The 26,436-nt window shown below is 37.8% G+C and overlaps 3 protein-coding genes across 5 annotated transcripts; all 3 read right to left on the bottom strand.

Annotated features, from left to right (window-relative positions):
• Positions 1–1,113: 1,113 nt before the first annotated feature.
• On the bottom strand, positions 1,114–2,948 carry LOC114178110. Its single transcript, XM_028063827.1, has one exon. The coding sequence runs from the start codon at positions 2,677–2,679 to the stop codon at positions 1,240–1,242; it is 1,440 nt and encodes a 479-aa protein (XP_027919628.1). The 5' UTR covers positions 2,680–2,948; the 3' UTR covers positions 1,114–1,239.
• An 868-nt stretch (positions 2,949–3,816) lies between these two features.
• LOC114179342 (protein spinster homolog 3-like) lies at positions 3,817–7,674 on the bottom strand. Of its 3 annotated transcripts, none has more exons than XM_028065660.1 (3): positions 7,239–7,672; positions 4,667–5,418; positions 3,817–4,444 (listed from the first exon to the last, which is right to left on the bottom strand). In XM_028065660.1, the coding sequence occupies exons 1-3, from the start codon at positions 7,524–7,526 to the stop codon at positions 3,946–3,948; spliced, it is 1,539 nt and encodes a 512-aa protein (XP_027921461.1). In that variant the 5' UTR covers positions 7,527–7,672; the 3' UTR covers positions 3,817–3,945. The 3 variants fall into 3 exon arrangements, with proteins under 3 accessions (XP_027921461.1, XP_027921462.1, XP_027921463.1); XM_028065661.1 differs by having other exon boundaries at positions 4,667–5,432; positions 7,239–7,451; XM_028065662.1 differs by having other exon boundaries at positions 4,153–4,430; positions 7,239–7,674.
• Positions 7,675–10,526: 2,852 nt separating this feature from the next.
• On the bottom strand, positions 10,527–11,501 carry LOC114175620 (NDR1/HIN1-like protein 13). Its single transcript, XM_028060382.1, has one exon. The coding sequence runs from the start codon at positions 11,412–11,414 to the stop codon at positions 10,677–10,679; it is 738 nt and encodes a 245-aa protein (XP_027916183.1). The 5' UTR covers positions 11,415–11,501; the 3' UTR covers positions 10,527–10,676.
• Positions 11,502–26,436: the final 14,935 nt, after the last annotated feature.

Raw genomic sequence — 26,436 nt, 5'->3', positions numbered from 1 at the left:
TTAAACTTCCTTCAATCTCACTTTTGCCAAACATTGATGTAGTGCATTTTGATCAGGATGAATTAATTTTATGAATTTAACTTCTTCCAGACTTAGATCAATTTAATTTTTTCCAAATTTAGATCAATATCACTTACTTCAATGCTCAAATTAAGATGTCATTTTGAACATGTTGAGACTAATATCAACATAATCAAACTAATTCATTTCTTCATTTAAAAAATAGTACAAAATAGATTGGACTTTAAAAGATTACACACAATAACAGTACGAATAATACAATAACAACACAAGTGAACCCTATCACTAATTGCAGCCTCTTCTCAGCAACCTTCAATGACTTCTCCACATTATTAATCTGCCTCATTTGTGTCATGATGATGACATCCTTTTCATCAACACCACCATTTGAAAAAGTTGCATCCCACATTATTGGAACCACCACTCTGTAAATCAATAAACCAAAAATTAAAACCAATTTATTATTAACACAAAAATAAAAACAGATTGTACCCAAAATTTTCTACCAATATTCTTTGGAGTTCTTGCCATCCTCAAAGCTGTCATCTCTCCGCAACTACAACTCGGGGTTAATCCATTTCTCGTTGAACCACAACAGTGCACGAAGATTGGGACCGTAACATACCTATATAATGGAATTGCAGGAAGAAGAAGATTGCAGCAACACCAATTGGGAATGGAGGAACAAGATTGCCAAAACTCACCAACTGCCCAAACATTCCTTACCAAATCCCTAACTCACTTATTTATCCCCAAATATCTAATTACCACACTTGTACAATACACGTAACACATCCTAATACAAACCGTGCCATATGTACAATGTTTCGTTAATAATTTAAATGGCGTTACAGAAAAGGACCAAATAAAACCCCAATTGCGAAAATGAGGATCATTTTAAACATTCGGTAAAAATGAGAATCATTTTAAACATTCTGTCAAAATGAAGACCATTCGTAACAAACACTACGAAAATGAGGTAAAAAAGATATTTAAGCCTAAATTTATTTATTTAAATAAAATAAGTGAAGTTTGCAAATTGTACTTCAGGGAGTGAGAATTGGAACGTTCCGGTTTTGATGAAAATTAGGAAGCATTAAAGTGTTGTTGTCGTCTTATTTATAGAATAAGCTTGCTTGGTTGCTTTTGGATATTGCTTTAATTATTAAATTGAATCGAATTGAAATGAGAAAAAAAAATAACAGTAAAAAAAATACATTAATTTTTCTTGCCTTCTCCTCCACCGTCTTCCACGTAAGTCTTTTTCCTTCTATCAGCTCTGGCAAGAAGGGAAATGAGAAGAAAACACGTGGCATAAATCCCGTGGATCTTCCAATTCGTCTTTGGCGGTTGCTGCAAGACCACCCTGTGAAACACCGTCACGTAGTAATGCAGCCCAACAGCGAAGCCCACCAATACCTGGGCCAGGCCCAAGAACTTGGAGCTTAGCCCACAGTCGGTGGAGAAGACGAGGACGAGATACATGAGGAGGAGCAGCAAATAGAACACGTAAGCGAGAGTCTGCAGCACCTGCAGGCACAGATACGTGGACCGCGAAGTAGAGTATAAAAACTTGAGTGGTTCGAGACCGGTGAACAACGATGTGACGCAGAGAACGGTGAAGTAGATAGAGAGGTAGACTTGGATGAAGATCAAGATTTTCTGGAGGGAGAAATAGGCTTTGATTCTTGAGCAGAGGAGAGAAACTAAGAGCAAAGGGATCAATACTAAGAAGCATGAGATAACGGCGGCGACGGTGGGTGCGTATTTTTTTCCCACGTAGGGTTTGAAACCTTTTGTCATTTCGTTGTTGGCTTTGGTGATGTAGGCTTTGGAAGTGGTTGAGATTCGTTCGAGGTCCGGGAGGAGTGTTTGATGGAATCTATTCGGTAGATCTGTGAACTCTGAAACCAAATCATCTTCCTCGTCCAGAATCCAACTCGGCGGTGTTTGTATCGTAGGTTTCTTCTTGGTTTGTTGCTGTGGAGTCTTTTGTTTCTTGTCTGTTGCCTCGTGACTTTGATCTGCTTTTGCTGTTTTAGCTTGCTTGTTGTTCTTGTTTGCGTCGTCTTTGGTGGCGGTGGCTTTTGTTGTTTTGTTACTTGCTTTCGCGAGATCCAATGGTTTTGAAGTGGAAGAGACTGTGCTGGGTTTTGATGTTGGGGATTTTGAGGTGACGTTGAGCTTCTTGATGATCTTTGTGGCGGTGGAGTTGTTGAGTTTCTTGAGGGCAGTATCGGTGGTAGGCTTGGTTTTGGAAGTTGAATTAAGCTGGAGTGGCTTGGTTTGGTTTTTGGTGGAGATGTTGTTGGGTAGCTTTGTGGTTTTGGTTTGGTTTTTGGAGGAAAGGATATTGGATTTGAGGGTTTTGGTTTGATTTTTTGAGGAAATGTTGTGGGATTTGATGGTCTTGGTTTGATTCTTTGAGGACAGAGCAGTGGGTTTGACGAGCTTGGTCTGATTTTTGGTGGATTGAGTGGTGGTTTTCTTTTTGAAAGGCTTCTCTAGGTCTTCTTTTTCTGCACCCAACATTTTTCTTGTAGCAGACAAGTGTGTGGTCTCACATTGAGGTTCCAAACAAGAACTGATGCAAATGGATAGAGAAAGGAACAACACAGCAGAAAACAGTGTTACCTTTCTGAGATTGAGTTGAGCCATTGGTTTTCCTGGTATTTGCTTCAAGATCTACAAACAGAGGCTCCCTAAGATCTAGCTATATAGTAATTAATACATAGAAGGGTCACATGCGAATTTAATAGCATCAGATTTAGGAAGTGATGGAAAGAACGAAGGGAGGGGAAGGGTAGTGTGAAAAGGAAGGGTAGGATTTTATAGTTTGAAATTTGCACTATGGGTGAGTGAGTGAGTGAAGTGGAAAAAATGAAGTTAGTATAAGTGTCAGAGTGGAATTGTGTGCTGCCAAAGTGGTAGGAGACGGAGACCCATCACATGGCGCGTTTCAGATGTTACAATTTCACTGCCTATCTATGCCTCATTCAATCTCCACCGTCTATAATATTCTTCCTCATCCCGATGGCCCAGTCAACGGCTCAGATTCATGTGAACCATGTCTGCACCAAAAGCCTGGGGAGGAGGGGATCGAAAGGGTTCAATTATTTACTTTTTGTTCTACGCGTCCCATTTTTATATTGTGATAAATTAAGTGAAAAATCATCCACTTGTTAGAGTTCAGACGAATCCATAGACCATTAAGTCAAAAGGTCACGATACATTCAATTAATGCCTTAACTCTCGAAATATAAAAGAAAACTTATTTTAGTTTTTAAAATTATTAGAACATTAATAGTTTAGTTAATATTTTTGTATTTCCAAGAATAACATAATCATCAGTCAGTAAACTGATCATTGTTTTGATATTGTCAGAGATGTCAATTTTACAATTTTGGGAACTAAAGGAATTTTGTTCATTGTTGGGCTAATTTAGCATATTATTTGTAAGAGTTTTTCTCATAACAATTATGAGAAAACTCCTTCTAACCTATAATCTTAAGCGTCTAGAGGGCAAGGCTTAAGCAACATTAAATTCAATTTATTAAATATTTTTAATTTATTAAGAAGAAAAGGAATTAAGCATTTTTTAATATTAAGAATTAAAAAAAATAGTAGGAAACTTATAGTTGATTTGATTGGTGTAGTAGAATATATATATTTTAAATAATGTATGTAAAAGTAATTTTTAAAATACAAAAATATTCAAGAATAGATGATACAGAGATCTAGCACCCCTGACATAAAGTGAAATGACCATGCCAGGGGATTTGGAGACATCAAGAATGATTGAATGTGATTCGTTCATCAAAAATTAAGGAATAAACATCATACCAACAATTTTCAGAGTTGTCCAATACATATCTATAAAATTTGATCAATGAACCAGTGTTTGGTTGCAGAAGTGAACTAATACTAGGACAACAAAACTTTCTTATCATCATCATCTACCTCCACGCTTTCTTCCCTTGGATAATCGATGTGGAACTTGCTACTTTCCTTGTCATCATTCACCCAATTTGATTCTAAATCAGTAACTTGGTAATGTTGTTCTTTGGTGGCATCTTCCAGTTGTAGATGGAGCATTTCTGAGTCCACCAACGATACCATTCTTGCTCGTTCCCTGTCCCTTGGGTAGGTGAAGTAAAGCAATGAATAGACGGAGACACAGATTATCATCGGAATTAAAATTGCAGTGTAAAGTGCCTTGGCGAGAGACGCAGCATTTTCCCTGTCAGTTTGAATCCCCACAGAATCCGAGGATCCCCTTGGGATTGGTCTGTAACCATAAACACGCTGAGCCAACACTCCAACAATAGGAGGAGCAAAAGATGCCAAAATAGACTCGAATGAACAATCCAAAGCATATATAGCTGTTCGAGACTTCTCAGGAACTATTTCTGCAAATATTGGACTGTCCACAGTATTACATTTCAAATAAAACTAAAACAAGCTGCATTTAATCAATGTTCAACCCTTCTTACCTGCTAAACAACAACTACAGTGTATTAAGAAAACTAGAATCCCATATTAATTACACAAAAATGTTTGATTAGGCTATCTACCAATGATAATTCCTCACAGCTTAAAACTTATAGTAATTCTGAAAATAAAAAACATAAGCTATGAAACGTACTTGTTAGTGGCTGGAGCATTCCAGGCTGTGGTGAATCCCATGATGACTAAAACAAGACCATGCATGAAGGCAGTGGATGAATCATCTGGCAATCCCAACAGCAGAATCGCTGCTAAAGGAATGGCTGAACCAGCGCTTATTTGTGACAATACTATTCTACCAGAGTTGGGTAATTTTTGGGATAAAAAATCTCCCATCCACCCTCCAAATAAAGATCCAAATGAACCAGCAACTATAAATAAGGTCCAAAGGGTCGCTGTTGTCACATGGGAGAAGCCTATTAGTTCTAACCAAAGCGTGGCAAAAGACAAACCTGACCAAGGGAATGATCCAAACACTCCCTGAGCCACAATTATCTGAAAAGTTGGAATTCTTATCACTGACTTTGCTTCCTTCATTAAGTCTTTCATGTCAGAACAAAAGGACTTGTTTGAAGCTCCATTTGTTGCTGTGTGATCGCTCTTTGAATAGTGTGGATCATTAGCGAAGAGACGTACCGATATTCCCACAATAACACTGATCAATGCAACCAGATGAAAAGCTATTCTCCACCCAGGTATACCTGCAACTGTGCTTGAGGCTATGAGTACAGAGAAGAGACCACCAATAATGCTTCCTAGGTTTCCGGTCAGTTGCAGCCACCCAAAAGCCATTCCTCGGTTGTTATCAACGGTTGAGTCAGCAACCAGCGACTGAATTGCTGGAATAACAATGGCAAGTCCTATCCCATTTAAACCTCTTGAAATTGCCACCTGATCATCCATATCTTGCAGCACCAAATTGTTAGGAAACATGCACATGAGTCTAGGAAAACTTGAATTTTTACCTAATTACTTGTAAATATTTCATGTTTACATTTTGAAGTCAAGTATATTTTAAGTCTAACTCAATTCTACAAAATCGATTTGTAAAATAAAATTTGCACTTACTTATATATTATAAATTAGTTTTATCTCTATTCGATATATGGGTTTTTTTTCCATTCTAGGCAGATCAGTCTTCAATATTACGGAAGTAGGCAGATTTTAAAAAAATTACGAAAATGGGCAAAACGTTATGGGGGTGCACGTTTTTTGGTGAAGAAATCGTGCAGCCCCCGAACGTTTTCGTGGTCAAGCGGGTCAAAGGGCGAAATCGTGTGGGGATACACATTTTTGGCTCAGTAATCGATTACAGCATGGTGTAATCGATTACTGCATGCTGTAATCGTGTAGGGGGGGCACGTTTTCTATGAGAAAACGTGTGGGGGGTGCACACTTTCATTAAAAGAGAATTTTTTTTCCTTTTTGCACCCCTATCCCACTCCATTTGCACTCCATTTGCATGCCTCTTATGTTTCTAGCAAGGTGGCATGATATTTGTCTGTTAAAAAGGTTCCATCCACTTGAACAACAAGTTTTCATTTGGTCCGCACAAATTCAAGCATTCACATCAAAAGTCGTTACGGATACACGGTCACGTATAAATGAGCATGGATTGCGAAGGAGAAAGCAATTACAATGGAGTATGGTGATTGGGACCAATCTTATAATGAAGTTCCCAAATGGTTACTAGCTGCCTAACAAACCAATCCTGGGACAAATTTTCAACTTTCCGGTCCTCCAGTTAATGTTGATGCTGAGGATGGGAGTTCCACATACATTATGAAACGTTGCTTCTAGGCATTTGGACCATGCATTGAAGGTTTTAAGTATTGTAAACCTGTTGTTCAAGTGGATGGAACCTTTTTAACAGGCAGATATCATGCCACATTGCTAGAAACATAAGAGGCATGCAAATGGAGTGCAAATGGAGTGGGATGGGGGTGCAAAAGGAAAAAAATTCTCTTTTAATGAAAGTGTGCACCCCCACACGTTTTCTCGTAGAAAACGTGCCCCCCCTACACGATTACAGCATGCAGTAATCGATTACACCATGCTGTAATCGATTACTGAGCCAAAAACGTGTACTTCCCACACAATTTCGCCCTTTGACCCGCTTGACCACGAAAACGTTTGGGGGCTGTACGATTTCTTCACCAAAAAACGTGCACCCCCATAACGTTTTGCCCATTTTCGTAATTTTTTAAAAACCTGCCTACTTCCGTAATATTGAAGACTGATATGCCTAGAAGGGAAAAAAAACCCGATATATGACTTCCAACACACTCACTCACACCAAAATATATATATCTTGAGCGTATAATATGACATTATTAGATAATTAGATATAGCGGCTCAATAGCAAGTCAAACAATATGTCCTAAAAACAATAAATCTGGTTAAAATAAACTCTACCTGTGGATGTCATATAATGTTAAGAAGTGAATTTTTAGTCTAATTCAACCTTACAAAACTGTCTAAACCTTACAAAATTGACTAATAGTGAGGTTTGTACCAGTTACATATTCTAAATTCTAAATTCTATCATGTCTCTAATTAATATATGACTTCAAGTGACTGATGCAGGAGTATTTTACTCTCATTATATTATAGACCTTTATTCCTATTTATAAGACTGATATCTAGCTCTAAAGTTGTGGTATATAACAAAAGAATTGACGAGTAGAAGGTGAAAATAGGTTAGGAAGAACCTGTAGGAAGGTGGAGGAGATGGCAACGAGGAAGGTAGCAGCAGCCCAAAGAAAAGCACCAAGAGCTATGACGTGCGCACGATTGTGACGCGTGGCGAGGTATGCCGCCAGAGGGTAACACAGAGACTGAACAAGTGATCTAAACAGTGTGAGCGAACCCAACGCGGTGGGGTCAGCGTTCAGATCTTGACCAACCTCTTTGTACACTCCTGGAAGCAACGACTCATCTGCTCTCTGCATAATACTTGCTAGATTCACCAGCACCAGTGTCACTGTCTCTGATTTCATCTCCACTTTTCACAACCCACCGCCACAGGAACTCGTTGCTGTGTCTTCGGAGGGACACATGAGGTTCGGAACTGTTTCCTTCTGAAGACGAGGTTTGCCTTGCACGTCATTCCATAATTTTTTTAAGAATTTAATAACCTAACCTCTGATTATTTAGTATTTTGAATAAGGTTGAGATTGGTTTATACTTGACTATGGTTAGTTTAGATGTTGCTTTCTACCCAGGTTTTAATGAAGGGTTAGCGTTTAGGATATTTACATGGTTTGAAGTACATGTGAGGTTCTAATTTGAAAAATATGATATTATATTCCCTCGTTTTTGTCTTCTTCTGCCACAGAGTCTTCTGATCCATGTGCCGTATTTATACTGTATCGTTCTTTTAGGTTATATCTATAGATTATAATCTATAAACAAGAACAAGTTGGAGAAGTTGATGGTTTTATATAGTTAAAAAAGTTGTGGGGTATATTAAGTAAATGGTGGTACACTGTGCTAATTCTTTTTAGCTGTGGTTTAGTGTGATTATCACAATATTTTAATGAGTTTTCACATGAAATTTATGTTACATACTTTAGCCTGTAACGTCTCAAAATTAAGATCATATATACATTTATTCATTGAGAGAATGGCCTAAGGAATAAAATATACTAGGCCAAAGTGTGTCTGATATGTATATCCTGATCAAGTTGTGACAAGGATATCGTGTGGTTGGTTCTTAGATTCAACCAAATTAATGGCAACTTGAGAATCAATTTCATGGAGGAAGAGGTAGAAGAGAACGTGCCAGGGATTTAATGAAATTCGTTTACAACCTTTATTAGTAATACTCAAGGTTGAAACTAGAGCCTTGCATTGCAAGGTTCACACTTGATTGTTGACCAGACCAAACTTGGAGCTGGAACACTTGACTAATGCAAGGCTTCTCCAAAAGTTAATGGAGTTGCAAAAGGTAATTGTTTGCTTGTAATATTGAGGGCATCCAAAAGTAGGAAAAAAAAATATTAAAAACACTAAGAGTAGTTGTGAAGTCAAGAATTAGCATAAATGTGTTATGTTGATCGAACTTTACGAAGGGTCAAGTCTTACAAAATCGTGGGATCAAAAAAGTCAAGACACATTATAATTTACAATGATGATCATTAGAAATCGATTATTTACTTTCTGGTAGATGATCGAAAAGGATAGAAATCAGACATTTATTTCCTATTAGGTGATCAATGGAGAAGAGAAGAGATAACATAACTAACGCTGATAGAGGACAAAAATTATCAAAATAGAGAATCAAAACAAATCAAAAACAAGAACAAGGCAACAACTGCTACAAAGATATCCATAATGGAACTTAAGTGCTAAGGCTTGTTGACTCTAAAACTGTTAGTTATGAGACCAAGAGAAAAGAGAAGTTTTTAGGACAGTTATGAGACTGTTAGACATGTACCTTATTTAAATTTTAAATTCATTCTTTGTAACTGTCAAGGGACAGTTATGCAAAAAAAAAAACTATTTTTCAATCAATTTTTTTTCAACTCCTATTAGGTTGTATTTAAATAGTATTTAACTCTAAAAAATTGATCAGGAATTCAGAGTTGTTAAGATTTATCGGTAAAAAACTTCAAATGATTATAATTTTTATTGCAAACCTAGACGCTCTAAGATGAAAATTGTTGACAATAGAGTATGTTTTTATTTTTTTAGTATTTTATCATTTTTCCATACTTTACAAGCTTTATTTGAGATACACATAATACTTGAAAAATTTAGAATTTTTTTTATCTATTCTAGTATTATATATTAATTTTCCATAGTTTTGGTGGATGATAATATTGACGAAAAATTTAAAAAAACCAACCCCACAAATTAATATTTGTTATTCTTACAACAAACGTTAATTGATGTACGTTCATAGGCAACATATAACTTAATATTCCTGTTATAGCGTAGAACGTTCAATCTATGTAATGAACAACTTAAAATAACATAAATTAAAAACTTTTAGTGAATTATTCAATTTATATATTAATATAATGTCTTAATTTAATATTTTAGTATTAAAAGGATATGTGAAATGAATGTAATTCATATGTCAAATTATCATTTCCGAAAATCTGAAATGTATATCTCATTTCACATGTCAAGAATACAATGAAATTTTAATTCACAAATATTTACTAATTGAGATTAGATAAAATTCTTCCCACGTTGTAAAAAAAATAGAATGATGATTTTAATTTCCTAAGAATTGGTAATGATTAAAATTTGCTAACAATGGGAAGACGAAGAATACATAATGGAAGTAGGAAAACTGAAGCGGAAAACGAAGACTAAAATGAAATTGGAGTTATAAGTCAAAAGAAGGCAGAGCCCCATAAAAAAGTTCTGAGATCTATTATTATAGGAAAATTATTATAAAAGAATGAGACTAGAGATTTTGTGTGTGAAACTCCGGAATAAATCATGGCACGAGGAGAGCGTTTGTGTAAGATAATAAAATGTTGTTAATGATACTTTTTTACTATTAAATTTTGAAATTTATAATATGAATTGATAGTTTTTAAGTGATTTTAAAATATTGAGAATGAAAAAATAGAAAAATAGAAAATTACTTAAAAATGACATTTAATATTATAAAAAGAAATGTAAAAATTTAGTAATAAAAAAATCTATATTTTTCAATTGCGACCCACTAATTTACAAACAAAAAACTATCACAAACTACACCATAGATAAAACAAATGAGAAGAAAGAGAAAGAATACAGTGACAAGAGAAGATGACAAAGAAGAGTTGGAGGAAAATACAAAGAATTGTCAAATAGTAATTACTACTCAAATATTCATTTTCCTTATAGTAATATTTTAATTCAGATTAATAAAAATGAAACAATCATACAACAAATCCACGTCTAACATTTTTTAGCGGCAACGCACATATACGCAGGGACACACTCATACCTAAAAATATTTTTTATTTATCTACTTTAGTATATATTGGGTTCAAATTTGAGATCTTAGATATCTCCCTACTCAACATCACTTAATTGCATAATGCAATAATTAACAAACAGGAAAAGAAAAATAAGAAGAAATTAATGACGTCACCACACAAGCAACAGAACACATCCCATGATAAGGATAATTAATAATTAATTATCTAATATTCTTTGAATTCGGTGTAGCAGTCTTGCGACGAGACTCGGGTTTTGTTCCCGAAATCGGTGACCTCAAAGTCGCAGTAGACATTGGACCTCATAAGCCACGTTTCAATTCCGGCGATTCTGATCCTCATCCCAAGCTTCATCTCCAATTTCAAAGCCACAGGTTGCTCCCTACTGTTGCTTACCCTGCGAACCACTGCACTGGGTCCACTCATCATAACTATCACCGTGCTTAATTCTTCTCGACCCTGATCCAACGACGGAAACCGCCCCGCCGCAACCTTCGTCCTCTCGTAGAACAGCCACACGTCACCCGCCGCATAATGGATCCCCAGCTTATCGTTCGGGTTATGCACTCTCAAAGAAACCCTGTACTGCGCCCGCGAGTTCCTGTACGCGCCGCCGCTTTTCACAGCCAAGTTTCCGACGCCAAATGTGGGTCCCGTGGGGCTGAAGATAAAGTACAGCGTGGCCAGCGTTATGCCAACGACGGCGACGACAGATACCACGACGAGAACGACAGTGAGAAGGACGCGACCGCAGCGACAGCCGAAACGGCGCGTTTTCTTGACGGTCACCGGCTTCCGGAACTGTTCTAAGAACAAGGCATTCTCACGCGGCGGCACGCGGTACACTTGGTCTTTGGGGAACTGCACGATGTACGTTTCTTGGACGTAGCGCCCCGGCGGCGGCGGCAGAGCCGCGACGGCGTTGGCATGCCCCTCCGTTGTCATGGGCAAGAGGAAGTTGGTACCTTGCGGGCGCGGTGTAGGTTACGCGACTTTTTGGCTCAACGATCTCTTGCATGCATGCAATCTGGTTGGAGGGTTAGGGCATTAGTTTGGGGTGTTGAAGAAGATATTAGTAGGGTTCTGACAGCTTGGAAAACCAGAGCATTCTTAACTTTCTTGGGTGTTCTCACTATTTCAAGAAACTTTACTTTCTATTAACATGTGCTTTCCATATAATTAGTTTTCTAGACTCTTCTATTTTTGGTGTGTTTAAGAATCATGCACCTATTTGTGCTTGCTTTTAGTGTAATTAGCATGCTATAAGTCCAAATCAGAGCATCTTCTGACAAGTAATAACTACCTAGTTGTTCATTAACTAACTAACCATTCTATTTCTAATTATTATTATTTGAAATTGCAGTTTGGTAATATTCAAAATTTAATTATTTTTTATCATTCTATTTTTATCTTCACTTTGTACTCTTTTTTTTTTCTTTATCACCACGCTTTCACATTTTTATCTCCCTCAGCCATGTGATAAAAAAAATTCTTAGAAAATTAGAAATAATCATGTATACCCGGTAGGTTTTAGTAAACACAATTAGACACCTGATCTTTGATCTTGTCCAGTTGAACCTTTTTTTTTTTCTTTGAAGAAATATTGTTTATTATTTTTTGTATAAATTTGTGATAACCTTAGTATGACAGTATTTTTAATTTGAATTTTGTTATGAATTTATTTTTTATTTCAAATATTATGTACTTCATCATGACTGTATGATTCAGTAAAAAGACATTAAAGGGATTATAAATATCAGAGAATAGAATGATCAAATTTTCTAAACTATATATTTCTTTTAGTATATATATGGACGAGTTTGACCAATGACTCACAAGTTGGTCCAATTTTCACAACACATTAGTCAGCCCAAAGGTTGACTTATGGCCAATTTATTTTATTGTCATAATAATGTGTAAAATGACCGTTGAGTTTACTAATAATTAATTTTTATTCCGAGATGAGGTCATTTATCTCGGTAGTCAAATTTTTGAAAAATTTATTTTTATCGAGGCTTAAATACACATTTGGTTCCTATTTTTGTCAAAATTATTTAATTTGGTCCCTATTTTGGTTGTTTGTTCAATTTAGTCATCGTTTTGGTAAAATCGCATTCAATTAAGTCCTTTTGGCAGACGGAGTTAAAATTTTTAACGGCACAGTGACACGGTGTAATTGTTTGGCCTACGTGTCAGTTTTCTGAATACATGCTGACACAATGTATCGTTAAAAATAAATTGGGGTGAAAAGTTAAATAAAGTAAAAAGTTAAAACAATTAAAAAATTTACAAATGGTAAGGTGAAAAACAAGGTAAACGTCGAGCACCCAAGTCTTAGGCAATCAAATGTGATTTTATTGCAGCGAAAAGTGATAACGAAAAGGGATTAATCATTTGAGTGAAGAGGGAACGAAGGAGATCGTGGAGAACATTCGAGAGATGGCCTAGGGTTAGTCAGAAAATTAGGGTTTTTGCGACTGGAGAGTTCATCAGTTAGGGTTCGCATTCAAGTTTGGAGCGTGATTGCGATTGAAGGTTCTTCGACATTGTGGTTGGAGAACGCGATTGGAGATTCGCATTCAAGTTTGGAGCGTCAACCAAGTGCAGGTTAGTACTATTGACTCGTCTTGGAGTTGTATTTTTCGTTTATGGTGGGTTTGCGTTGGCTTTGCGGTGGGTTTTATATCTTTGTGTTTGAGTGTTTAAAAAGTTGAACTTTTTGGGTTGATTTCTGTACTGCCTCTTAATTTGTGGTTGATTTGCGGTGGATTTTACAGCTTTATGGTTTATTGTGTATTGTGTTGTCGCTTTCGATAGTGGGTAGAGTAATATTATATGTGTTCGGTGGTCCCCTTGTGTTCCCCTTTGTTTATTCATGTTTGAGGTATGTGGTCCCCTGTTTAATTGATAGCATATAATTTTTTGTTTTTAGATGCGTGACGGGAGATTCAAGGTTGTGGTCCACCATGGTGGACATTTTGTTCAAAATGGTGGACTTTTATATGTGGGTGGATTGATTGATCAGTGGTCATGTGACCCAGACACATGGGGGTATTTTGAGGTGTTAGACACACTTAAGTTAATGGGGTATTTAGAAGTTAAAGAATTATGGTATGCTGTAGATAGACGGTTGCAGTTGTTGTATGATGATAATGGGTCAATTAATATGGTAAATGTTGCTAAGCGTACTGGGGAAGTGCACTTGTTTGTGGTTCATATTGTGTCAGAAGCAATAGTTGTAGATGATGATATAGATGATAATTTGGAATATGCAATTGTTCAAGTTAATGCTGAGTTGGGGCATGGTGGAGGTTTGAGTGAGGATGAAGGTGGAAATGGAGGTGAGGGTAAAGCTGATTTGGGAGGTGATGCTGAAGCTGATTTGGGAGCTGTAGTAGGTGAGGATGAAGGTGAAAATCTAGGTGACGATGAAGCTGATTTGGGAGCTGCAGTAGGTGAGGATGAAGGTGAAGTGGGAGGTGAGGCTGAAGATGAAAATCGAGGTGAGGCTGAAGCTGATTTGGGAGGTGAGGCTGAAGCTGAAGTGGGAGGTGCAGCAGGTTTGGATGAAGATGGAAATGGAGGTGAGGTTGAAGTTGATTTGGAAGGTCAGGCTGAAGGTAATTTGGGTGGTGCAGCAGGTTTGGATGAAGATGGAAATGGAGGTGAGGTTGAAGTTAATTTGGGAGGTCAGGCTGAAGGTAATTTGGGTGGTGCAGCAGGTTTGGATGAGGTGGATATTGAGGCAGAGGTTCACAGTTGGGATGAATCTGATACTGAAGATGAGGAATTTGTTGATATTCCTGTGAATATAATGGGGGACAACAATACTTCTGATAATGATGTGGGTTGTATTGCAGTTGAAGTGGGCATAAGTGAAGAAGAGAATGAAAGTGACAGTCAACACAGGGGAAAGGTGCGTAAAGACATAGATAGAGGTCTTTCTGATGATCAGTGGGTGTCGGATGAATTATTGAGTGGTGCAGAATCTGATTGTGAATCAGAGGATAACACTGGAGATGTTTTTGGGATGTTTGTGATGCCAAAATCCATGGCAGACCACAAGTGGGAAGTGGGAACATATTTCCATGACAAGGAACACTTCAGAGATGCTGTTAGGACGTATACAATTCATAGTGGAAGAAATATAATTGATGCAAGGACTAAACCAATAGTATCAATGTTAGAGGACATCAGAATTTATTTGATGAAGAGGTGGGCCAAAAACCGGAAGAAGGTGAAAGCTTTTAAAGGTTCAACCTGCCCAAGGATTACAACTAGGCTGCGAGAAGAATCAACCTTAACAAAGAACTGGATTCCAAGGTATTTAAATAAGCATTTTGACACAATTATTATTTATCATTTATTGAATTTGCTAACCTGTTATGCTTTGATAGTTGGGCAGGAGAAAAGATTTTTGAAGTCAAACACATTTCACTTATTGGAGAGAAGTACAAAGTCAACATTGACACACACCAATGCACGTGCAGGAAATGGATGCTCAGTGGTATTCCTTGTTGCCATGCACTTGCTGCAATGAGGTTTTTAAATTTAAATGCAGAGGAGTTCATACCACATTGGTTCAGAATTTGCACTTATGAAGAAACATACCACTCCATAATCTATCCAGTGAATGGGCAACTGCTGTGGGAGAGGACTTCCTACAATGATGTCCAACCCCCCCTCAAAAGGAGATTACCTGGTAGGCCAAAGAAAAAGAGGAGATTGGAGCAGTGGGAATTAAAGAAAAATGATACTGAGTTAAGGAAAGGTGGCCATCAAAAGAGATGTAGGGTATGTCGTGAAGTGGGACATAACAGAAGTAATTGTCCACAACTCCCTCAGCAACCGCAGTCTACAGAGCAACCACCACCACCATCAAGTCAGCAGTCCACACAACCAACACAGCCTACACAACAACCACCACCATCAAGTCAGCAGACCACACAACCAACACAACCTTCACAGCAGGCACATGAAGTCTCACAACAGACTGGGCAACCAAGCTGCAGGCAGAAATTGCAGATTCGAAGACCACCAACTTGAACAACTTTTGATGTGCTTTAATTAGGCCTACTTAGGAGATAACTTTTGATGTATTTAGGCCTGTTTTGGTAGTAATTTTGTAGTAATTGGTACTATGTTTGTTAACTTTGTTTGTCCAGCACACTTTTGTTGAACATCTGAATTCCATGACTTCAGCACATTTTGATTGCACTTGAATGAATATTGGCCTCCAAGATTGGAGTTGTGATTGGAATTTGGACTTGTGTGATTGGCAGGTTGTGTATGTTCAATATGGACTCAATTATATGTTGGTTTATTTTCCACTTCTATTTGGCAGGTTGTGTTATAAAACAGAGACTCTATTCAACAGTTTAAACTTAAAACAGGGACCAAATTAAACATTTTAAATTAAAAAAAGGGACCAAATTGAACATTTTAAACTTAAAATAGGGACCAAATTGCACATTTTAAACTATCGTATGAACTTAAAATAAGGACTTAAATTGCACATTACTAAACCCTGCTTCATTACAAACAAACACAACATTCACAAGTTACAACACTGCTTTTTTACATTCATAACTTCAACACCAACAAAACATCATCATCACCAACAAATCATCATCATCAACTACAGACATTGAATCTTAAACATTATTGGCAGCATGACTACAAAGATTACAACAACAACAATAACTAATCGTAACAAAAATTGATTCGTTTTCTTCATAGCCCTCACAGAAATCTCCAGTTCTGAAATCTCCATCCTTTACTGGGCTATAATACCATCTCTTTCATCACAAAATTCTTCATCACACCACTTGAAGTAGTTACACCACACATTATCACTGGAAGCAACACTCTTGAACTTAGAACAACTCCAAAATTGTCTGCCATTATTCTTCAAAGTTCTTGCCACTCGAAGCACTGCAACTTCTCCACATTTGCAAATGGGGATTAAACCCATACCCTTGGAATCACGAATATGAGACCCACTGTAACTTTGTTGCCCCCAACTGTTACAGCAAGAGGAGGAAGACGAGTGGTGACGAGACATACCTCTCAAACGCCAATTTCGAATCACACACTGGATGGAGTGAAACAGCTGGATTGGCCACAATTTTGCTTCACACTTCTCAAACCCTAATTTCTTCCCCAAATCAATTTCCCTAAATTTTAAATTTCCAACGGCCATATAAGTTTACTGTGCCAACGTCACTGACCAAAAACTGACACGTAGGCCAAACAGTTACACCGTGTCACTGTGCCGTTAAAATTTTAACTCCGTCTGCCAAAAGGACTTAATTGAATGCGATTTTACCAAAACGAGGACTAAATTGAACAAACAACCAAAATAGGGACCAAATTGAATAATTTTAACAAAAATAGGGACCAAATGTGTATTTAAGCCTTTTATCAACAAAACTTGAGTTTATTTAAACCGTAAAATTATTTTTGTTGTGTTAAAAAATAAATTTTAAATATAACTTAATTAAAATTAGCTTATGTAATTATTTTACATATTATAAATTTCTTTATATTTAGTCAAATTAATGTGGAATCTTAAACATGACCTTAATCAGATATACTTACAACAACAATAATAATGAAAAGTAGATGTGTTGAAGGTTGTAGTGTTCATTGTATTGTTAGTTAATGTTACTTATCGTATTGTGAAAATCAACCCATTCAATTACTAATTATATGAATTGATTTACATTAGATAATCCAATTTAAATTTAAAATCTTCATTATAAGCAATATATATAGAATAACAAATGAAGTTAAAAACAATACAATTTCATAATTAAAATTTAAAGATATCATTGTAAGTAACTAAAATTGTGGCTTCTAAACAATTTGAAAAAATATAAATAGATTTTATATATATATATATATATATATATATATATATATATATATATATATATATATATATATATATATATATATATATAAGAAATTCCAACATCAAATACATTTATAATATTAACATTTACAAATATTACTAATAATAATTTTAATAATAATAATAATATTATTATTATTATTAAAAGTAGTAACATATAAGATGATTTAAGACATAATAATTGAAATCTTTTAAAGATTATCTTTTAATTTTAAGGTATGATAATTAAATTATTTTTTTTTAATGGATCTTTTAGAGACTTTAATGAAACGTAATAAATTCTTTAATAGTCATTTTAATTAAAGATTTATATTTTAATTTTAAGGTTAAATCAACCGTCCTCGTCCTTTTTACATAAAACTAAGATATTCATGTGAAACATATTTCTCAATAAATATAATATATATATATATATATATATATATATATATATATATATATATATATATATATATATATATATCTTTATTTTTATTTGACACTTTTAATTTATTAAATTTACAATATTACAGAACAATCGCATAATGATTAATTTTATTAAAATAAAGTCACTAATATCTAAATTAATAATTAAAATGGTTTATATTTTAAATTGGTTCTAAATTGGTAATTAACATTAGTTATTAAAAATTTTACTACTACAAAACTCATTTTTAATTAGAAATTTAGTCTCTAAATTAATCTTTGGTTAAATACCTTTTTGGTCTCAATTCCCGTCAAGATTTTTCAAATAAGTCCTAATTTTGGTTTTATGTTCAAATAGGTCCCAATTTTCGTCAATTTTGTTCAATTGGGTCCTTTTTTGCTAACACCGTTTAAATCATTAACGGCCATGAACAGTGACTGCCACGTGTCACTTTGTGGTTTATTTGAACTTTTTTATTTTTTTATTTTTTTAATAAATTTTTTAAAATTTTTTAAATTTTTTTAATTTTTTTTAAAAATGTACACGTGTCAACCCAGGAGCGTGTCACATGTCACTTCGTGGTTTTTTGAATTTTTTATTTTATTTTATTTATTTATTTTTTTAAATTTTTTGATTTTTTTTAAATGTCCACGTGTCAACCCAGTAGTATGCCACGTGCCAAAGTCTATATTCTATATTCAATTTGGTCCCTATATTTGTTATTTTTGTTCAATTAGGTCCTAATTTTTCTTAATATTAACCAATTTAGTCCCTATCGAAGATGTGACCAAATTTAATTTTTATATCAAAGTTATAATGATGTGAATTTTAATATATTATATAAAAATATTTAATAAAAAAAATGAATTTTAATATAAAAATTAGATTTGGTTTTAATTTGAAAAGGGACCAAATTGGTTAATGTTAACAAAAATTGGGACCTAATTGAACAAAAATAACAAATATAGGGACCAGAATTTAGAATATTGACTTTGACACGTGACACACTACTCGGTTGACACGTGAACATTTAAAAAAAATTTTAAAAAATTCAAAATACCCCCGAAGTAACATGTGACACACTCCTGGGTTGACACGTGTACATTTAAAAAAAAATTTAAAAATTAAAAAAATTTTAAAAAAATTCAAAAAAATCACGAAGTGACACGTGGCAGTCACTGTTCATGGTCGTTAATGATTTAAACGGTGTTAGCAAAAAAGGACCCAATTGAATAAAATTGACAAAAATTTGGACCTATTTGAATACAAAACCAAAATTAGGACTTATTTGAAAAAACTTGACGAAAATTGGGACCAAAAAGGTATTTTAACCTTAATCTTTAATATAATTTTGATCACTAAAATTTATTATTACTTAAAAGTTTTCTTACAATGCTACTTCAGTAAAGAAAAAAAATAAAAAATGTTTTATAATACTTTTAAAATTACTTTTATGATATTTTTATAAAACTCACAAACAAATTTAGGTCAATTTATCTTTAAATTTTATATTATTTTATATTTTTTAATTTTCTAATTAGCTTCCTTCTATTAAAGCAATGATATGTATTTGTAACAGTTAGGGATGTCAACGGGGCGGGTAGTAGCTCCCTCGTACCCTATCTGCTGGATAAATATTTGTCCCGTACCCGTACCCATATCCGTCGGGTATCCATTGTGCGGGTATCCGCCTATTGTTTTCATATCTACGGGCAGTGGCGGAACTTGAAGAAAATATTTAGGGGTGCCAAATTAATTTTTTTATATATAATTTTTTTAATTAAAATAATTATTTTTCTTTACATAAATCATGCAATTCAAACTTTTCAAATTTTAATCTTCCCAATTTATTGAGTTCACATAAATGAGTATTCTAATTTTTATTTCAATTCAAGATTATTCAATTAATTCATTGCATGTAGTTGAAAATACAAAATATCAACATTTTATAATGTTGGGTTATACTAATTTGAGAAAATATAATTAAGGTTCATGCCAATTTCATACAAAAAATTTCTAAAATCATAGTTAAAGTTCATACTAATTCGGGAAAACTTACTTTGGGAGAAATATCATAATAGAAAGAATCATAAATCTAACATACATAAATCATACTAGGATAATTATTTGTTCTCTTTATTCTCCAATTTCTTTTTCCTAATCTGTCTTTCTTTTATTTCACACTTTTTTTATAACTTGTTGTGAAAAAACCTTATAACTAGATATAAAACTTTAATATCTTTAATCCAATTATTAATCCACCAAATTAATTTTTATTTTACTTTTTAAACAAGAAATATATATATATATATATATATATATATATATATATATAACTTAATAAAAATAATATAATAATATAAATTTTAAATATATATATATATATATATGTAATATCCCGACGCGCCCGAGCTTAATCTGACCTACGGGCCTAAGTGAAATACAGATCGGCCCAAACAAAGGACCGAATGGCCCACTTCCTGCTCGTTAGCATAGTCAAACCGTAATAATAGGACCCCCTCAGCATGGAAATTGGCCACGATGTCAGTTAAATCCCCCATGATACGGAATCAACCCGACTAGTTGGCGTGTTTGTAGGCACGCAAGGGGAAGACGGTATAAGAGGAAAAGGGGGGAAGGAAAGGGGAGACTGTTTTTTTTGAGTGGCTCTTGCTGGATTGAGTTCGGCATCCAATCGAAACGAATTCGGCAAGAACATTTTGGCGCCTACCGTGGGACTCTCGGTAAAAAAGATTCCCATACCTCATAATTTAAATCAAAATGGTCCAAAGTCCCGAGCAAGGTTCTGACCATCAGGTTAATCACACACACGATGCCCATCCAGAACCAACCACTAGGGAGCTCTTGCAGCAGATAATGGAATTAAGGCGAGAGAATGAGCTCATTCGACAAAGGGCTGAGGAAGCTCACCGACGCGCGGAGGAGGCGAATGCAGAAAACTTAGCAGTGCGCCAGGAGGCGGCCGAAACTAGAAGACAGATGGATGAGACGATCCGGGGACAGGACGCTTTTCAACGTGCGAATGGCAACCTCCTGAGGCGCATGCAAACAAGAGACGAGCAAGAAAGGGGCAGGAGAACGGAGCTCGTCATGCTAGAAGAAGGCTATCCGCTCTCCGTTGCCGTAATGTCCGAGGTTGTCCCTCAACACTTTATCATCCCGAGGATCCCTTCCTTCACTGGGAACTCGGATCCTGAAGCACACCTTAAGGCGTTCAATGCACAAATGTTGGTTTTGGGGGGTAGCGACGCAGTACGATGCAAGGTGTTCGTGGGTACGCTGGCCGGCACAACTCTAAAATGGTTCGGCAGCCTACCTCACGCTTCAATCCCCTCTTTCACTGTGTTTGCCCAGACATTGGTAGAGAGGTTCACTGCCAATAGAATCAAGTTGCCCAAAATGGCTGACCTCTTCGATGTGAGGCAGAGCTCGTATGAGACACTGAGAGAATACCTAAACCGCTTCTGTGATGCATGTACCAACATTTCGAGTCCAAACGAGGAAATTCTAGTAGATGCTTTCGTAAAAGGTTTGCGCACTAACACGTTTAGCGAATCCCAGCCTTATCTTTATTAGAGATACGGTCCCGAGCTACCACTCATATAGAAGTCGAGGACGTGATGAGACAAAAGCGCAGGCAGGAGAAGCATGTGAATGGCGATATTAAAGCACGCGATACTCGGCGTACCAACAATGCACCTTTTTTCCAAAAGGGCAGATAAAAGGTATTCACCTTATGTCGCCAGTGCTTCCGTCTCAAAATTCAACCGAGGTGCGGGACCTAACAAACAGGATCCCACAAAGGGCGGGGCTCATATAGAGGCCCTGGCAAATGAAGAAGTTGCAAAAGTCCTCAAGTGGCTAGATCCCACAAGTCGAATCCTTGGCAGAGACATAAAAGAGTCGTGTGAATTTTATCAAATGTACGGACATCACACCGAGCAATGCGTCACCTTGGCCAACCAGTTGTAGAGGCTGAGAAGTGAATCACTGGGAGGGAAACGAGTGTGAGAAAGGGATCAATCCAAGGAACCTTTTTCGTCAAAGGAAAAATCCGAACATGTGTCGCCAGTCTTTGCAAATTTGAACACTATAACTTACGATTTCTCGGGGGGAGGGTTAACCTCTGCAAGTCGAAAAAGATATGCAAGGAGTGTGGTGATGAGCTCGGCCATTTTGCCGCGCAAATCTTCGCCTACCATAACGTTCACTGAAGAGGATCGACGAGACATTATCGCACATGAAGACGATCCGGTAGTAATTTTCGTCATCGCCATGGGACGATGGGTTCATTGGGTTCTGGTCGACCAGGGGAGTTCGGCGAACGTAATGTTTTGAGACGCATTCGTTGGATTGGGAGTGCCATCGGACCAATTGCGACCATTTGACGGGGTGCTGGTCGGATTAGCGGGAGATGTAGTCAAAGTCAGGGGGTATACCGACCTACGAACGACCTTCTCGGATGGCAAGGCAGCAAAGATGATAACGATTCGATATATAGTAGTAAAGGCGCCTTCCTCGCACAACATCCTATTAGGACGTCCGTCGCTAAACCGATTAGAAGTTGTTGTGTCAACGTCTCACCTAAAGATGAAATTCCCAACGGACACAGGGCGGGTCGTCACACTGAGGGTTGATCAGACGGTAGCGAGGAAATGTTATGAGAACAACTTGAAGGTGCGGAGGTCCATGTATAACCTCTCCTTGCTCGAACCAAAAGAAAATGATGTTTCAGACTTTGATCCTCGAATAGGCGGAGAGGATAAAAGACCCCAGCCAGTGGGTGAGGTGGAGGAAATCAGCTTGGGCGACGACAAAAAAGTTAAAATTGGAGGGAATTTGGGATCAGCCATTTGGACCGAACTGGTTAGGGTCTTACAGAGAAATTGCAATTCCTTTGCGTGGTGTGCACAAGATATGGTGGGCATAAGTTCCAGTGTGATCACACATAGGCTAAATGTTGATCTGAATGTCAAGGCCCAAGTGCAACATAGAAGGAAGATGGCGCCAGAAAAATTGGCAGCGGTCAAGGAGGAGACCAACAAGCTTCTATCGACGGGACACATACGGGAAATCCAATACCCCGAGTGGTTGACGAATGTTGTCACGATGCGTAAATCAAACGGGAAGTGGCGAATGTGCGTCGACTTTTCCGATCTAAATAGTGCACGTCCAAAGGACTCGTATCCCTTGCCCAACATCGACATGTTGGTCGATAATGCTTCGGGATGTGGCCTCCTTAGCTTCATGGATGCTTACTCTGGATATAACCAGATCAGTATGCACCCGACAGACGAAGAGAAAACTGCATTTATGGGGGAAGCCGCCACCTACTGTTACAAGGTCATGCCTTTTGGCCTTAAGAATGCGGGTGCGACTTACCAACGCTTGATGGATCGAATTTTGAAGCCGCTACCTAAGCAGAAAGTTCAGGCGTACGTCGACGACATAGTTGTAGCTTCTAGCACAGCCGAGGCGCATGCTGCCGACCTGGAGGAGCTCTTTACAACTATCAATAACTATGGTTTGAAGCTCAACCCGGAAAAATGTGTCTTTGGAGTAAAGGCGGGAAAATTTTTAGGGTTCTTGCTTACAGAAAGAGGAATCAAAGCCAATCCGGACAAATGCGCGGCAATCATGAATATGAGAAGTCCAACTAACGTAAAGGAGGTACAACGGTTGACGGGAAGGATTGCGGCCCTATCTCGGTTCCTACCACGGTCCGGTGATCGTGGACATCCTTATTTTGAGTGTCTCCGAAAAGGCAAAAGTTTTCAATGGACGGACGAGTGTGAGGTAGCCTTCTAGCAACTTAAAGAACATCTAAGCAACCCACCGATACTATGCCGGCCCATCTAGGGAGAACCGTTGAAGTTATATGTAATTGTCACCGACAGGGCCATAAGCGCCGCTTTAATACAAGATCAGGGGGAGATAAAAAACCGATCTATTTCGTCAGCAAAACACTTCGGGGACCAGAGATTAGATATCAGAAAATTGAGAAGGTTGCGCTCGTTGTTATCTTTTTGACACATATCTTATGCCACTACTTTCAGGCTCATTCAGTCTCGGTAATGACTGATCAACCCATAAAGCAAATCCTTCAGAAGCCCGAAGTCTCCGGTCGACTTGTGAAATGGGCGATTGAGCTTTCTGAGTATGACATCTCATTTGAACCTTATGGCTCGATCAAAGCACAAGTTTTGTCAGACTTCTTTGCGGAATTGACACCATCACCTGCTAAAGAGGAGGAAGCGGCGGTAGGATGGGTTTTATCAGTTGATGGAGCAACAAACTCGAAAGGAAGCGGGGCAGGTATTTTCTTGGAGGATCCGTAGGGTACCCTGATTGAACAATCGCTCCACTTTGCATTCCAAGCTAGCAACAATCAAGCAGAATACGAGGCTCTTATAGCAGGAATGCTACTCACTAAGGAGCTCAGAATACAAAACCTCTTGGCAAAAAGTGACTCCTTATTGGTCACAGGACAAGTATCAGGAGAATATCACGCTAAGGACCCGCTACTGGCTCGGTATCTAGACTTTGTCTGAGCTTTGGTCGTTCACTTCCACTCCTTCCGATTAATACATGTACCACGGGAGCAGAACTCACGAGCAGATCTGTTATCCAAACTGGCGAGTTGTTCATGCCCAGGAAGACAAAGATCAGTAATACGCGAGACGTTGGTAGCTCCCAGAATATCAGACGTCGAATCCGATGTGCAGGTTTGTACACTAAGCATCTTGACAGTAGGGGAAGGACAATCAAGCTCATGGTTAGCCCCCTATATTACGTATTTAGCGGACGGACGCCTCCCCACCGATCAGGCAGAAGCCCAAATAATAAAGAGGAATGCCGCTAGGTATACCTTGATAGACGAAAAGCTTTTTCGGAGAGGATTTAGGCGACCTTTGCTCATCTGTGTAACACTGGAGGTTGGTAGGCGATTAATGTTCGAGCTTCATGAGGGAATATGTGGAAGTGATGTTGGGGGTAGAGCGTTGTCCCTCAGAGTCTTACGTGCAGGCCATTACTGGCCCACGTTAAAGCAAGACTGTCAAGAGCATGTTAGAAAGTGCTACCAATGTCAACTACACGCCGAGATTCACCGCGCCCCACCCGAAGAATTACACTCCATAAGTACACCGTGGCCTTTTCACACCTGGGGTATTGACATCCTGGGACCATTCCCTGTGGCTACTAGACAACGGAAGTTCTTGGTAGTGACCATTGAGTATTTTACAAAGTGGATCGAGGCCGAGCCAGTAGCATCCATCTCAGCAAGCGTGATACGGGCCTTCTTATGAAAAAGAATCGTCTATCGATTTGGAGTCCCACACCGATTAATCTCGGATAATGGGACGCAATTCACAGCATTGATTGTCCGGGCTGCCTGCAAAGATTGGGGGATTCGTCAAGTGTTCACCTCGGTTGAGCATCCGCAAACAAACGGACAAGCAGAGGCTGCAAACTGGGTGATTTTGAGGGTTCTTCGTCGCCGCATAACAACTGTAAAATCCGAGTGGCCCGAGGAGCTGCCCGGGATTTTGTTAGCTTATCATACCACCCCGCAGTCCACCTTGTAACATCCCTGGCTACCCCTCCTCGGGCCCTAGAGGCTGTCAGGTTACTACAACCCGATGCACCCCAACCCCTCACCCTTCTTCGTCCATTCATACTGGGTGGGTTGTTGCCAGTGGGGATCGAACCCCCAACCTGACCTTTAACACCTCTGGCTCACAAGCTTTCCCCGAAGTGGACTGGACCTTTTCGTATTAAGCAGGTGCTCACCAATGGCGCTTACGTACTGGAGACCTTAGATGGACTGGAGATCCCACGAACATGGAACGCAACAAATCTTCGTTTTTATTTCAGTTAACCATTTCTGTAGTACTGACACTATTTTTCCCTCGTAAGGAACATGAGGGTTTTTTAGTGAGGTCAGGATATTGTTCTTAAATAAAATTTTTGTTCCTAACTACTGATGTACCTTTGCTCATCAAATTACCTAAGTTCGGCTTAGGGGCGGTGAAGAGCCGCTAAAAGCGACTACCTAAGCTCGGCTTAGGGACGGTGAAGAGCCGCCAAAAGCGACTACTTAAGCTCGGCTTAGGGGAGGTGAAGAGCCGCTAAAAGTGACTACCTAAGCTCGGCTTAGGGGCGGTGAAGAGCCGCTAAAAACGACTACCTAAGCTCGGCTTAGGGTCGGTGAAGAGCCGCTAAAAGCGACTACCTAAGCTTGGCTTAGGGTCGGTGAAGAATCGCAAGCAAATATTGAAGTTTTGGCTTGAGGGTTACGATGTCGGCATAATCGAATATTAAAAGCAAAATTCAAGCATAGCAAATAAATGTTCAACAAAAAACAAGGAAGACGTTCGTTACAAAATAGGTAAATGCTAAATACATAAAAAGTTCATTCTCTCTATAAACTGAAACATAGGTCGCCCGTGCAAGGTCCTTTCAGCCATCCACCAAGTTTCCATCAATCATAACTTTCTCCGCATCAACACCGGAAAGGTCCGATGTGGGACATAAAAGTTGAACCTGCTCTAGGGCAGCTTCAAAACCTACACCACATGTAGTGGCAGCTTCGGTCACAATCTTTTCCTCTTGTTCCCTCCATG

Source organism: Vigna unguiculata, chromosome 3 (assembly GCF_004118075.2).
Source record: "Vigna unguiculata cultivar IT97K-499-35 chromosome 3, ASM411807v1, whole genome shotgun sequence".
NCBI lineage: Eukaryota > Viridiplantae > Streptophyta > Magnoliopsida > Fabales > Fabaceae > Vigna > Vigna unguiculata.
Note: the sequence above shows the minus strand (reverse complement) of the source record. Positions and strands in the feature narration are given on the sequence as shown.

Excerpts from the sequence above, each read along its gene's own strand:
- LOC114178110 (XM_028063827.1), bottom strand. The coding sequence starts at position 2,679 with ATGGCTCAACTCAATCTCAGAAAGGTAACACTGTTTTCTGCTGTGTTG.
- LOC114179342 (XM_028065660.1), bottom strand. The coding sequence starts at position 7,526 with ATGAAATCAGAGACAGTGACACTGGTGCTGGTGAATCTAGCAAGTATT. Across the intron at positions 5,419-7,238 it reads TCTCCTCCACCTTCCTACAG|GTGGCAATTTCAAGAGGTTT; the intron begins GTTCTTCCTAAC and ends ATGGATGATCAG. Across the intron at positions 4,445-4,666 it reads AATGCTCCAGCCACTAACAA|TCCAATATTTGCAGAAATAG; the intron begins GTACGTTTCATA and ends TACTGTGGACAG.
- LOC114175620 (XM_028060382.1), bottom strand. The coding sequence starts at position 11,414 with ATGACAACGGAGGGGCATGCCAACGCCGTCGCGGCTCTGCCGCCGCCG.